The sequence below is a fragment of the Neoarius graeffei genome, chromosome 16 (assembly GCF_027579695.1).
Source record: "Neoarius graeffei isolate fNeoGra1 chromosome 16, fNeoGra1.pri, whole genome shotgun sequence".
NCBI lineage: Eukaryota > Metazoa > Chordata > Actinopteri > Siluriformes > Ariidae > Neoarius > Neoarius graeffei.
Window position 1 is genome coordinate 64,158,673 of NC_083584.1, and position 14,781 is coordinate 64,173,453.

The 14,781-nt window shown below is 48.7% G+C and overlaps 1 protein-coding gene and 1 long non-coding RNA gene across 2 annotated transcripts in view; both read left to right on the forward strand.

Annotated features, from left to right (window-relative positions):
• The window catches only part of LOC132900274 (trichohyalin-like), a 31,759-nt gene extending 27,866 nt beyond the window's left edge, over nt 1–3,893 (forward strand). The window contains exons 16-22 of the mRNA XM_060942279.1: nt 499–749; nt 836–982; nt 1,073–1,247; nt 1,398–1,505; nt 1,781–1,880; nt 1,987–2,173; nt 3,887–3,893. Coding sequence (XP_060798262.1) covers nt 499–749; nt 836–982; nt 1,073–1,247; nt 1,398–1,505; nt 1,781–1,880; nt 1,987–2,173; nt 3,887–3,893 — 975 coding nt within the window. The remainder of the gene's footprint in view (nt 1–498; nt 750–835; nt 983–1,072; nt 1,248–1,397; nt 1,506–1,780; nt 1,881–1,986; nt 2,174–3,886) is intronic.
• Nucleotides 3,894–3,964: 71 nt separating this feature from the next.
• On the forward strand, nt 3,965–14,251 carry LOC132900973 (uncharacterized). Its single transcript, XR_009656821.1, has 3 exons — nt 3,965–4,037; nt 4,117–4,227; nt 13,751–14,251. It is a non-coding gene; the product is annotated as an uncharacterized LOC132900973 (long non-coding RNA).
• Nucleotides 14,252–14,781: the final 530 nt, after the last annotated feature.

Consider the following 14,781-nt stretch of genomic DNA (forward strand, 5'->3'; position numbering starts at 1 on the left):
CGAGCAGAAACTCACGGGAGTATGTGCGCCTTGAGACTAATGGACGCGACAAAGACGAACAGATACACATTGTTTTAAAACACAAAAAACACGAAAACATCGTTCTGTCGGGACAGAGAGGAGCCGCTGCGTGTGTGCGTGCCGCCATTTTGAGAGGGAGAGTGAGGCAAAGGGGAAGAATAAAGAGAGTGAGGAGACATTGAGAGTGGAAGAGCCTTCTCCATCCTCTGACACTCGCAGCAATGTGGAGAAGTATGTCACTCATGCAGCAGTAAAGATTAGATTAAGAGTGATATATAGTTCTAGATAAGTTCTAGTGATATATAGCCACTGTGTGTATCCAAACTTTATCAAAACCTACAGTTACTCTTTACAAATCCTGTTTTCTGAGGAATGTGCTCAAAGCTTAGTGCTTAGCCCTGTCATTACTGCACACAGCTACTGTACTTCTCTGCATTTTTCAGGTGTGTGTGTGTGTGTGTGTTGCTGCCCATCCAGACTCTTCCACGCCTACTGAAAGAGAGAGATCATCTTTGTGCCGATCTGAAGAGCGCGAAAGAGGAGAGCGACAGAGTGAGGGATGAAATGGATAAAGAGAGGGAGGAGAGAATGAGGGAGAGGGAGGAGATGGAGAGAGTGAGGAAGAGAGAGAGGGAGAAAAATGAAAGGATGAAAGAAGAAAGAGGGAGACTGCAGAGCAAAGTAGAGCTGCTACAGGACAAATGTGATCGGCTCATCCGAAGAGTCAGGTAACAAACACACACACAGAGGATCTTTTAACCAAAAATATATTTAACAACCCTATCCTGTGCTGATGTGTGTGTGTGATTGTCAGTGAGTTGGAGCGGAGTGAGAGTGCAGAAAATGGACAAGAAGAGAAGGACAGGGAGAGTGAGGAAAAGGGGAAGAATAAAGAGAGTGAGGAGACATTGAGAGTGGAAGAGCCTTCTCCATCCTCTGACACTCGCAGCAATGTGGAGAAGTATGTCGTCTTTATCCATCCATCCATCTGTCTGTCTGTCCGTCCGTCCATCCATTTAATCTCTCTCTCACTCTCCCTCTCTCCCTCTAGGCTGCATGAGTTCATCTCAAGGGAAAGTGTCTTGCTACAGAGAGCAAGACAGTTCTTAGACTATCAGACTGGCAATCTGAGAGAAAGACAGGTGACGCTCAGGGCAGCCCGGACCATTCTTCAGGACCCCACGCCTGTGGGCATGGTCTACCTGCTCCCCCAGCACCTCCTGCAGGTGTGGCCAGTTCAACTAATCTGAATATCTTTGGACAGTGGGAGGAAACCCACATAGCATCAAGAATATTTGGCTTATTAGATGTGTTGTGTTGTGTTCCATCCATCCATCCATCCATCCATCCATCCATCCATCCATCCTTTTTTTTAGGAGGCAAGTTGTTTGGAGGAGCTGAAGGAGATGGTGCAGGTGGGTCACACTTTACTGAGGAAGAAAGAGGAGAGACTGAGCCAACTGGAGAACTCTCTAGTTGAGGAGGTAAAAAAAAAAAACACACACACGCCATTCTGTAATGACGCCGGTTCAGTCTGTCTGCACTTTCTTTTCCAATTGTCACTGAAAATTATGGTGCTGTTTCGGGAAGGATTCTGCTGCTTGAAATTTAATTTTTGTAAATTGTGTTAGGTGAAGAAGTTCTAGTTCGTTTTTTTTAATGAAGATAAATAACAGAGCAGAGATGACAGTAAACGAACACTGTGACAAAATGAATGTTATAAAGACTGTAATACACTGCGTTGCCCTGTGTGTTTCAGCTGTCCTGTGGTGACGCAGAGAGGATGGAGGCAGAGCGGAAAGTCCCGTTTGATGTTACAGATTCAGAGATGAGCAGTGTGCATGGTCAAGAAGGAACAGGTGAGTATACAGAGTCTGGAATTAATGGTTTTTTTCCCTCAACCAAACCTGATTATAATGGCTGTCCAAGCGATTTGTTGACTCTCTCTGTTTTTCTCATTTCCAGTGAAAGTGCAGCAGTTAGCCGACTCCCTACAGCAGATCTCCAGCCAGCTGAACACGGTGTTAGGAGCACTGGGATCTCTGACACAAACAACATCCACATCCTTCCCGCACACTTTTTCACGTCCTGCTGTTCCGTCCTGGGCGTGGTCTCCAAACACCACCTCGTCCTCCGCAGCCAATCAGAATGGGTTCACACTCGGCAGCGTTAATGGGGTCCCAACACTGCATGGCTCTGATCTGCTGCTCAACTCCAACTGGAGAACAGTCCTCCCCAGTATGACAGAAAATATATACAGTGGGGCAAAAAAGTATTTAGTCAGTCACCAATTGTGCAAGTTCTCCCACTTAAAAAGATGAGAGAGGCCTGTAATTTTCATCATAGGTACACTTCAACTATGAGAGACAGAATGAGAAAAAAAAAATCCAGAAAAATCACATTGTCTGATTTTTAAAGAATTTATTTGCAAATTATGGTGGAAAATAAGTATTTGGTCAAAAACAAAAGTTAATCTCAATACTTTGTTATATACCCTTTGTTGGCAATGACGGGTCAAACGTTTTCTGTAAGTCTTCACAAGGTTTTCACACACTGTTGCTGGTATTTTGGCCCATTCCTCCATGCAGATCTCCTCTAGAGCAGTGATGTTTTGGGGCTGTCGCTGGGCAACACGGACTTTCAACTCCCTCCAAAGATTTTCTATGGGGTTGAGATCTGGAGACTGGCTAGGCCACTCCAGGACCTTGAAATGCTTCTTACGAAGCCACTCCTTCATTGCCCGGGTGGTGTGTTTGGGATCATTGTCATGCTGAAAGACCCAGCCACGTTTCATCTTCAATGCCCTTGCTGATGGAAGGAGGTTTTCACTCAAAATCTCACGATACATGGCCCCATTCATTCTTTCCTTTACACGGATCAGTCGTCCTGGTCCCTTTGCAGAAAAACAGCCCCAAAGCATGATGTTTCCACCCCCATGCTTCACAGTAGGTATGGTGTTCTTTGGATGCAACTCAGCATTCTTTCTCCTCCAAACACGACAAGTTGAGTTTTTACCAAAAAGTTCTATTTTGGTTTCATCTGACCATATGACATTCTCCCAATCCTCTTCTGGATCATCCAAATGCTCTCTAGCAAACTTCAGACGGGCCTGGACATGTAGTGGCTTAAGCAGGGGGACACGTCTGGCACTGCAGGATTTGAGTCCCTGGCGGCGTAGTGTGTTACTGATGGTAGCCTTTGTTACTTTGGTCCCAGCGCTCTGCAGGTCATTCACTAGGTCCCCCCATGTGGTTCTGGGATTTTTGCTCACCATTCTTGTGATCATTTTGACCCCACGGGGTGAGATCTTGCGTGGAGCCCCAGATCGAGGGAGATTATCAGTGGTCTTGTATGTCTTCCATTTTCTAATAATTGCTCCCACAGTTGATTTCTTCACACCAAGCTGCTTACTTATTGCAGATTCAGTCTTCCCAGCCTGGTGCAGGTCTACAATTTTGTTTCTGGTGTCCTTTGACAGCTCTTTGGTCTTGGCCATAGTAGAGTTTGGAGTGTGACTGTTTGAGGTTGTGGACAGGTGTCTTTTATACTGATAACGAGTTCAAACAGGTGCCATTAATACAGGTAACGAGTGGAGGACAGCGGAGCCTCTTAAAGAAGTTGTTACAGGTCTGCGAGAGCCAGAAATCTTGCTTGTTTGTAGGTGACCAAATACTTATTTTACCGAGGAATTTACCAATTAATTCATTAAAAATCAGACAATGTGATTTCCTGGATTCTTTCCCCCCATTCTGTCTCTCATAGTTGAAGTGTACCTATGATGAAAATTACAGGCCTCTCTCATCTTTTTAAGTGGGAGAACTTGCACAATTGGTGGCTGACTAAATACTTTTTTGCCCCACTGTAGCATGTGAAGATACATGCATAGATACAGTACGTATGTTTAATAAGGATCGAATGCAATGTCAGTCTCTGTCGATTGCAGGGGTTTCCATGGACACCAGCACCTCCTTTTCCACAAGAGCTCACACAGCATATTCTGGATACATTCCACCAAGGTGAAAAATACATGCACAAGCATGGTGACAGATTATTGGTGTTCTCTTGATATGGTGTAAATGATACGTGTGTGTGTAGTGTCTCCTCCATCATGCAGTCTACATCATCAGAGTTGGACAGTGGGAGACTGCAGGGACTGATCGAGGGCAACAAAAGATGGCTGGAGACACAACGGAAAGACACTAATGTGTATCCTTTTACACACACACACTTCATATACAACTCATTACATTAGTCTGTATAAATGCTAAGATTTTAATTGTGATAGTTTCCATGAGTACTTGAGTACTTATAAATATTTACTTTTTTGTGATCAACAATTTTTATTGAGCCGATAAGTATAGAAGACAAAAGACCAGAAGAAAACTATATACAACAGGGAAAGTGAGCTCATTAAAAAAAGATAAATAAAACATAGCAGATATACAGCCATCAAAAATTAAAATACAGACACCTGCAGTTTTTCAGAAAGTTCTTCTATGACAATGTTCCAAGAGGTAATGGTATGAGGTTTAGCTTTATTGATTCTAGCTGTGGAGCATTCTAGCAGTGCAATATTTTTTAAATCAGAGAGCCAATTTGAGTTCATGGGTAGCTGGGGATTAAACCAGTGCTTTAGAATGTTTTTTTTTTCTTTTTTTTTGGCAGCTGTCAATCCGGCACACAGGGTTCGCCATTGAGTAACGCTAAAGTCTAAAGAATAGTCGTCATTCAATAAGCATAAACAAGGTGTTTTTGGACAATCTGTGTGGATAATGTCTGATATTGTCTGTGATACAAAATCCCAAAACCTTGATATTGGAGGACACTCTCAAAACATGTGAAAGTATGTGCCTATTTGATCAGAATTACAATGTGTGCATAGAGGGCTTGAGGTTCTTCCCATTTTGTGCAGTAGGTACGGTGTAGTATAGGCTCTGTGTATCAATTTGAAATGAATTAACTGGTGCGCAGGATTCTTGGACAATGAAGGGATGCCCTCCCATATCCACGTCCAGTTGGGAGTGGACCCATACCTAATCAACTCTTTGTCCCTGTAGCTTTCCCTAGGTGTGGGTGGAGCACAGAGGACGGCAGGACAGAGATCAGGTTCAACAAACAGTTTTATTGTTCCACTTTTCAGGGGACACAATAGGGTTTACGCAGACACACACACACATCAGGTGTCTGGTTCGGGAGAGATCTCCTCTGCTCTCGCTCTCCCTCCCTAAATAGGGCGCGGTCCCTGGGAAGACACACAAACACAGGTTAATTGCTCTCAGGTGAAGTGAATCTGCCACTTACCTTCCCTGACTCCGCCCTCCTGTCACAGACCGGTGCTCGACCACGCCCCCGCTGCCACATACCCCCACCGCCCGACTCAGGCCGGGCAGCCGTCCGGCCCGCAGCCGACTCCCCCCCCCCCTTGACGGGAGAGGAAGTCCGCCACGACCATCTGCGCCCCCGGCCTGTGGACCACCTTGAAATTAAAGGGTTGGAGCGCCAGATACCAACGGGTGATCCGCGCGTTGGCATCTTTCATGCGGTGGAGCCACTGGAGGGGCGCGTGGTCCGAACAGAGGGTGAAAGAGCGCCCCAGCAGGTAGTACCGGAGGGCGAGGACCGCCCATTTGATCGCCAGGCACTCCTTCTCAATCGTGCTGTAGCGCCCCTCACGCACTGACAGCTTCCGGCTGATGTATAGGACCGGGCGATCCTCCCCCTCCACCTGCTGGGACAAAACGGCCCCCAGCCCTCTGTCCGACGCATCCGTCTGTAACATAAAAGGGAGAGAGAAGTCAGGGGAGTGTAAAAGTGGCCCCCCACACAGTGCAGCCTTTACCTCAGAGAAAGCCCGCTGGCACTGCTCCGTCCACTGGACCGGATCTGGCGCCCCCTTTTTAGTGAGGTCAGTCAGCGGGCTGGTGACGTCCGAATAATTAGGTATAAACCTACGATAGTAGCCAGCCAGCCCCAGGAACTGTCTCACCCCCTTTTTGGTCTTGGGCCTCGGGCAGGCCGCAATCGCTGCTGTCTTATTAATTTGGGGACGCACCTGCACATTGCCCAAGTGGAAGCCCAGATACCGTACTTCCACCCGCCCAATCGCACACTTCTTTGGGTTGGCCGTGAGTCCCGCCCGTCTCAGCGACCTAAGGACGGCCCTCAGGTGTTGCAGGTGCCGCTGCCAGTCGTTACTATAAACGATAATGTCGTCCAGGTAGGCGGCCGCATAGGTGGCGTGGGGCCGGAGGACCCGGTCCATCAGCCGCTGAAACGTAGCGGGCGCCCCAAACAGCCCAAACGGAAGTGTGACGAACTGGTGTAAGCCGAACGGTGTGGAAAAGGCCGTTTTCTCCCGGGATAATGGAGTCAAGGGGATCTGCCAATATCCCTTCGTTAAATCCAGTGTCGAGTAAAAGTGAGCCGTGCCTAGTCGATCGAGCAGCTCATCAATACGAGGCATTGGGTACGCGTCGAATTTAGACACCGCGTTGACTTTTCTATAGTCCACACAGAACCGGACCGAGCCGTCGGCCTTGGGAACCAAGACCACCGGGCTGCTCCAGTCGCTGTGGGACTCCTCAACGATGCCCATTTCGAGCATGGCCTGAAGTTCTTCCCGAACCACCTTTTTTTTGTGTTCGGGTAGTCTATAAGGGCGGCTACGCACTACCACCCCCGGGGGTGTCTCTATGTGGTGTTCTATGAGGTTAGTGCGACCGGGCAGGGGCGAGAACACATCCGAAAACTCGGCCTGCAACTGGGCGACCTCCGTGAGTTGGGTCGGGGAGAGGTGGTCTCCACAGGGGACCGGAGAGGTACGTGATGCCAAATTCCCTTTTTGAACCTCCGGCCCCAGCTCCGCCTTCTCCGGAACTACCGACACCAACGCCACGGGGACCTCCTCGTTCCAGAGTTTGAGCAGATTGAGGTGGTAAATCTGTAGCGCCCCACCCCTGTCTGTTCGCCTCACCTCATAGTCGACATCCCCGACTCGCCGTGTGACCTCAAAGGGTCCTTGCCACTTGGCGATTAATTTGGAGCTCGACGTGGGCAAGAGTACGAGTACTTTATCTCCCGGTGTGAACTCTCTAAGGCGCGTACCCTTGTTGTACAGGCGGGCTTGCCGTTCCTGGGCCTGCCGCAAATTCTCCTGAGTTAGGTGGGTGAGCGTGTGGAGTTTTGCGCGCAGGTCCATAACGTACTGAATTTCATTCTTACTTTGTGAAGGTCCCTCCTCCCAATTTTCCCGCAGCACGTCTAGGATGCCGCGCGGCTTACGCCCATATTATAATTCGAACGGGGAGAACCCCGTGGAGGCTTGAGGGACCTCTCGCACTGAGAACAGCAAGGGTTCGAGCCACTTATCCCAATTACGTGCGTCCTCACTTACGAATTTTTTAATGATATTTTTGAGGGTGCGGTTGAACCGTTCTACTAAACCGTCCGTTTGTGGGTGATATACACTGGTGCGGATCGGCTTAATCCCCAATAACCCATACAGTTCGCGTAGTGTTCGTGACATAAACATAGTGCCTTGATCAGTCAGAATCTCTTTCGGGATTCCAACTCGGGAGATGACGCGGAAGAGTGCCTCTGCAATACTGCGTGCTGAGATATTGCGCAGAGGCACTGCTTCCGGGTATCGCGTTGCATAGTCCACTAGAACTAATATAAAGCGGTACCCTCGTGCTGACCGATCTAATGGCCCGACGAGATCCATCCCAATTCTTTCAAACGGGGTCTCGATTAACGGTAGAGGGCGGAATGGCGCTTTTGGAATGGCCGCTGGATTTACTAACTGGCATTCGCGGCATGCCGTACACCACCTACGGACATCGCCGCGAATCCCCGGCCAATAGAATCGGGCCATTATTCGGGCTAGTGTTTTATCCTGCCCTAAGTGTCCAGCCATGGGATTAAAGTGAGCCGCCTGGAATACCAATTCCCGGCGGCTCTTTGGAATCAAAAGCTGCGTGACTCGCTCTTTAGTTTGAGTGTCCTGCGTCACTCGGTATAACCTATCCTTCATAATCGCGAAGTAGGGGAAGGACGGGGTGGCGTTCGGCTGGAGCGTTTGACCATCGATTACTCTCACTTGGTCAAACGCATGCCGCAGAGTCTCGTCTCGCGACTGCTCTAATGGGAAATCCGCGAGGGATTCCCCAATAGAGAGAGGAGGAGCCGGTGGCTCCTCACCCTGACGCGGAGATGACGTAGACGGCTCCGCGACAGCTGCTCCCGCCAAAACGACACCGGGACCTCCCCCTGTCAACTGGCAGGACCCACTCTCTACTAGGCGCGTCATTAAACCCCGAAATCCCGGCCAATCAGTCCCCAAAATTAATGAGTGGGTAAGGCGAGGATTAACCGCCGCCTTCACTATAAATTTTTCCCCTCTGAAAATAATATGGACCGACACCAAAGGGTAGCTGTGAACATCCCCGTGCACACACAAAACCTTCACCCCTTGTGCTCCCCCCAATGCCTCGTTTTGAACCAGGCTTTGGCGAATTGAGGTCTGATTACAACCAGAATCCACCAACGCCTGATATGTAGCCCCTTGGATACTCACCGGTATGCGATACGCTCCGGCCCGATCGAGGGCGGCCTCTGGCGCGTCGGGGATCCGAACCACCGCGCCCACTTCCATTGCTGTGCACTGCTGTTGAAGGTGGTCCGGTTCCCCGCAGCGCCAGCAAACCGGCCCGGGCTTCCCCTCTGCACCGGTGCTCTGGGGCTCACTCACCTGAGGTGGGGGAGAGACAGACACAGAAGGGAGAAACGGGAGGGCACCGCGGGTGCGGCGGGCCGGCAGGGGTGGTGCCGGCCCCCGCCTCCGCGGTGGGGGAATGGGGCGAGGACGGGACACAGAAGGAGGGGAGAGAGAGAGAGAAAGAGAAGAGGAGAGAAGAGATGTCGACATCCGCTGTCCTGCCGCCGAGACAGCCGCCAGATGATCCTCCGCCAGCTCGACTGCCTGATCCAGCGACGCCGGGCGGTGGCACTGGACCCACTCCGCGGCTCCTGCTGGTAAGCGGGCGATGAACTGTTCCAGTACCACCTGATCGACGATTCCCTCGGCGTCGCGATCTTCGGCCCTCAGCCACCGCCAGCAGGCGTCCCGGAGCTGCTGGCCGAACGCGAACGGGCTGCCGACTTCCTCCATCCGCAGCGCGCGGAAGCGCTGGCGCTGCTGCTCCGGCGTGCGCCCCATGCGCTGAAGGACAGCCCGGCGAAGGTCGGCGTAGGCCAGCCGGCGATCGGCGGGGAGCTGTAGTGCAGCCAGCTGCGCCTCTCCCGTCAGGAGGGGGAGGAGGCGTGCCGCGCGCTGCTCCATCGGCCACCCCGAGGCTTCAGCGACCTGCTCGAATAACGTGAAGAAAGCCTCGGGGTCATCCTGCGGGCCCATCTTAGTTAAGGTGAGGGGAGACGGGCCCGCGGCCGGAGCGCTGGTGGGCCCCGCCGACGCGAGGAGACGCCGGAACGCCTTGCGATCTTCTTGCTGGGCCAGCACCAGGGCATCGAAGCACCGCTCTTGTTCCTTTCGGAGTGTGACGAGCGCCTGGTGCTGGCTTTGCTGAGCCGTGGCGAGGGCGTGGACCAGGTCGGTGAACGGGGAGGATTCCATGGGGCTGCTGGGTTGGTGCTCCATATCCCGGGTTTCAGCACCACTGTAGCTTTCCCTAGGTGTGGGTGGAGCACAGAGGACGGCAGGACAGAGATCAGGTTCAACAAACAGTTTTATTGTTCCACTTTTCAGGGGACACAATAGGGTTTACGCAGACACACACACACATCAGGTGTCTGGTTCGGGAGAGATCTCCTCTGCTCTCGCTCTCCCTCCCTAAATAGGGCGCGGTCCCTGGGAAGACACACAAACACAGGTTAATTGCTCTCAGGTGAAGTGAATCTGCCACTTACCTTCCCTGACTCCGCCCTCCTGTCACAGACCGGTGCTCGACCACGCCCCCGCTGCCACAGTCCCATATTAAATTAACCGGGGGTGGCTTGTAGGTGTGAGCCAGTAAGCCCCTGTATATAGGTGAAATAAATCTATCTACATTTGGGAGTAGCCATTTTGACAGTGAATGAGGACGGATATTCTTCCCCCAAGGAACACCATATGCTTGAAGTGCAGATCTTAATCTGAGACATAAAATAAGAAGAAGCAGGTAGTGAGTAACAGTGTCTTATGTCCTAGAATGTTCTGAGGCCATTCTCATTAAAGATGTCTTTTAAAAGAATGACACCTTTGTCAACCCAAGATTTACATGTGAAGGGTTTATTGTCAGTCAGAAGATTGTAATTTTTCCACATAGGAGATTGATTGGCAAGTCTGAGTGAGCTTCCCATATAATTTTCAATGTCATGCCATATGTTCAGTAAGTTAAGAACAATATACAGTGGGGCAAAAAAGTATTTAGTCAGTCACCAATTGTGCAAGTTCTCCCACTTAAAAAGATGAGAGAGGCCTGTAATTTTCATCATAGGAATACCTCAACTATGAGAGACAAAATGAGAAAAAAAAAATCCAGAAAATCACATTGTCTGATTTTTAAAGAATTTATTTGCAAATTATGGTGGAAAATAAGTATTTGGTCAAAAACAAAAGTTCATCTCAATACTTTGTTATATACCCTTTGTTGGCAATGACGGGTCAAACGTTTTCTGTAAGTATTCACAAGGTTTTCACACACTGTTGCTGGTATTTTGGCCCATTCCTCCATGCAGATCTCCTCTAGAGCAGTGATGTTTGTTTTGGGGCTGTCGCTGGGCAACACGGACTTTCAACTCCCTCCAAAGATTTTCTATGGGGTTGAGATCTGGAGACTGGCTAGGCCACTCCAGGACCTTGAAATGCTTCTTACGAAGCCACTCCTTCGTTGCCCGGGTGGTGTGTTTGGGATCATTGTCATGCTGAAAGACCCAGCCATGTTTCATCTTCAATGCCCTTGCTGATGGAAGGAGGTTTTCACTCAAAATCTCACGATACATGGCCCCATTCATTCTTTCCTTTACACGGATCAGTCGTCCTGGTCCCTTTGCAGAAAAACAGCCCCAAAGCATGATGTTTCCACCCCCATGCTTCACAGTAGGTATGGTGTTCTTTGGATGCAACTCAGCATTCTTTCTCCTCCAAACACGACAAGTTGAGTTTTTACCAAAAAGTTCTATATTGGTTTCATCTGACCATATGACATTCTCCCAATCCTCTTCTGGATCATCCAAATGCTCTCTAGCAAACTTCAGACGGTTCTGGACATGTAGTGGCTTAAGCAGGGGGACACGTCTGGCACTGCAGGATTTGAGTCCCTGGCGGCGTAGTGTGTTACTGATGGTAGCCTTTGTTACTTTGGTCCCAGCTCTCTGCAGGTCATTCACTAGGTCCCCCCGTGTGGTTCTGGGATTTTTGCTCACCCGTTCTTGTGATCATTTTGACCCCACGGGGTGAGATCTTGCATGGAGCCCCGGATCGAGGGAGATTATCAGTGGCCTTGTATGTCTTCCATTTTCTAATAATTGCTCCCACAGTTGATTTCTTCACACCAAGCTGCTTACCTATTGCAGATTCAGTCTTCCCAGCCTGGTGCAGGTCTACAATTTTGTTTCTGGTGTCCTTTGACAGCTCTTTGGTCTTGGCCATAGTGGAGTTTGGAGTGTGACTGTTTGAGGTTGTGGACAGGTGTCTTTTATACTGATAACGAGTTCAAACAGGTGCCATTAATACAGGTAACGAGTGGAGGACAGCGGAGCCTCTTAAAGAAGAAGTTACAGGTCTGTGAGAGCCAGAAAGCTTGCTTGTTTGTAGGTGATCAAATACTTATTTTACAGAGGAATTTATCAATTAATTCATTAAAAATCCTACAATGTGATTTCCTGGATTCTTTCCCCTGATTCTGTCTCTCATAGTTGAAGTGTACATATGATGAAAATTACAGGCGCCTCTCATCTTTTTAAGTGGGAGAACTTGCACAATTGGTGGCTGACTAAATACTTTTTTGCCCCACTGTAGTTATACTTGGTTTTAGATTGACCCTTTGGGATTCCAGTGAATAAAATATCTTCAAGACGGTGAGGGTGGACAAGACTGTTCCTCTAGGCTTTGCCACATCACTTTTAAGCTTGTGTCCATCCAAACTCTTAGGGATTTTATTTGGAACACCCAAAAATACAGTTTGAAGTTTGGGAGGTGAGAGACCCCCTTTGTCTTTAGGCTGCTGTAGTGTTGAAAATTTAATTCTTGGGCATTTATTGTTCCGGCGGCACGGTGGTGTAGTGGTTAGCGCTGTCGCCTCACAGCAAGAAGGTCCGGGTTCGAGCCCCGTGGCCGGCGAGGGCCTTTCTGTGTGGAGTTTGCATGTTCTCCCCATGTCTGCGTGGGTTTCCTCCGGGTGCTCCGGTTTCCCCCACAGTCCAAAGACGTGCAGGTTAGGTTAACTGGTGACTCTAAATTGACCGTAGGTGTGAATGTGAGTGTGAATGGTTGTCTGTGTCTATGTGTCAGCCCTGTGATGACCTGGCGACTTGTCCAGGGTGTACCCCGCTTTTCGCCCGTAGTCAGCTGGGATAGGCTCCAGCTTGCCTGTGACCCTGTAGAACAGGATAAAGCGGCTAGAGATAATGAGATGAGAATGAAAGATTTATTGTTCCAGATAAATGAACAAATTAGGCATTTCAGTTCAGAGAAAAAATGTTTGAGGAGGAGAAAGTGGCAGCATAGCATATATGAAATTTAACCTAGGAAGAATATTCATTTTTACAGTGGCAATTTGACCTTGTATTGTTAGACTTAACGGTGCCCATCTCTGCAAGTCATACTTAATATTATCAAATATCAGTGTGTAGTTCTGTTTTAGGGCGGCACGGTGGTGTAGTGGTTAGCGCTGTCGACTCGCAGCAAGAAGGTCCGGGTTCAAGCCCCGTGGCCAGCGAGGGCCTTTCTGTGCGGAGTTTGCATGTTGTCCGCGTGGGTTTCCTCCGGGTGCTCCGGTTTCCCCCACAGTCCAAAGACGTGCAGGTTAGGTTAACTGGTGACTCTAAATTGACCGTAGGTGTGAATGTGAGTGTGAATGGTTGTCTGTGTCTATGTATCAGCCCTGTGATGACCTGGTGACTTGTCTGGGGTGTACCCCGCCTTTTGCCCATAGTCAGCTGGGATAGGCTCCAGCTTGCCTGCGACCCTGTAGAACAGGATAAAGCGGTTAGAGATAATGAGATGAGTTCTGTGTTACAATCTGCTGAAGTGACCCAGATATTCGTATTCCCAAATATGTTAGTTCAGAAACAACAGGTATGTGAGATGGTGTACAAGTATTTTTGGCTGCATCATTAAGTGGCATCAGGACAGATTTGGACCAATTTATTTTATATCCACTTAGTTTACTGAAGTCATTGAAGATCTGGAGACATCTTGGGATTGATTGTACTAAATCTGAAATATAAAGAGCAATATCATCCACATAGAGAGATATGATGATTTATGCCTTTGACAGAAATTGGGGAGAGGACAGTATCTAATCTGATCATCTGGGCTAAGGGCTCAAGAAACAAAGCAAAAAGCAGTGGGGAGAGAGGACAACTTTTCCGGGTGCCTCTTTGAAGTCTGAAGGGATTGGAGCACTGTTGTCCTGTAGAGACTGTTGTCGTAGATAAATATTTACTTGACAATACTGCGTATCTACACATCATCACATGCATTTGTCTGTTCTCCTTAACTGTATCCCAGACCTCTGTTGACGCGCTACCAGGATCCCCCATCTACAAATGGTTTGGTCCAACTCAGCCTAGATGAAAATAATCAGATCAACGTGCACCATTACTGAAATCGGGGGGATCCAGGATTGGTGTGTTTCACTGTTAATTTTGCACAGGCAGACTTTTAAAAGCAAAACATGATGACACTGTTGAGGTGCATGAAGCACAGAATATTGTGTGTGAGAAAGAAATAGAGACAGATGAATAAAGTAAATGTCTTCCTCAAGTCAGTGTGAGTGGAGACTTCAGGTACTCCCTTTCCCCCCAGTGTGAATGGTGCTAGTTATGGGCTGGTGCTAGTGCTGGTTCAATTTGCGAATCTTCTAAAAACACATTTGCTTTTCCATGGGCTAGAGAGCCAGCATCGAGCCACGTCATTATGTCTCTGTATCCATCTCTGCTTTCCCAGGATGCCTAGCGCCAAGCATGAGTGTTTCCCTGCACTTTACTTGTGCAGGCTGTCCAGGTATAATCACGGCTGTCATTAAATACAGATGTTTATTAATAGCCTTTAAACACCAAGAATGAAATTCGGTGCCGTGGAAAAAAAAATTCATATTCATCTTTTTTGTTGCAAAATTTTTCATGCGAAAACGATTTACCTGACCGATCAAATGAGGGTTTTCCACTGGGTTCCATTAATATCACACAATGAAATCACAAGCCGGGAAAATGGGTGAGCAACTCATTAATCTTGTTGCCCAACATCTGTCTCTCAGCTGCAACTCTACGTTCGAGTTTTATTTGGCAGAGGATTAATTTAGATTGATAGTTTTAGTTGTTCTGATTGATCATGGTCATGCCATCCCCAGGCCCTGACATAAGAGATTCATGGTTCTTGACCAGCGAAGTGTTGGTGCACCAGGTTTCCTGGCTGGGAGTCGGTTCGTTATTGAAATGCAAAGTACTGCTTTGAGATCAGGCACAGACTCTGAACTGGCTGTCGAACTGCCTTCGTAGAAAAGGGGTAAGGCTTATGGTCCGAGTCAGACACAATCTACA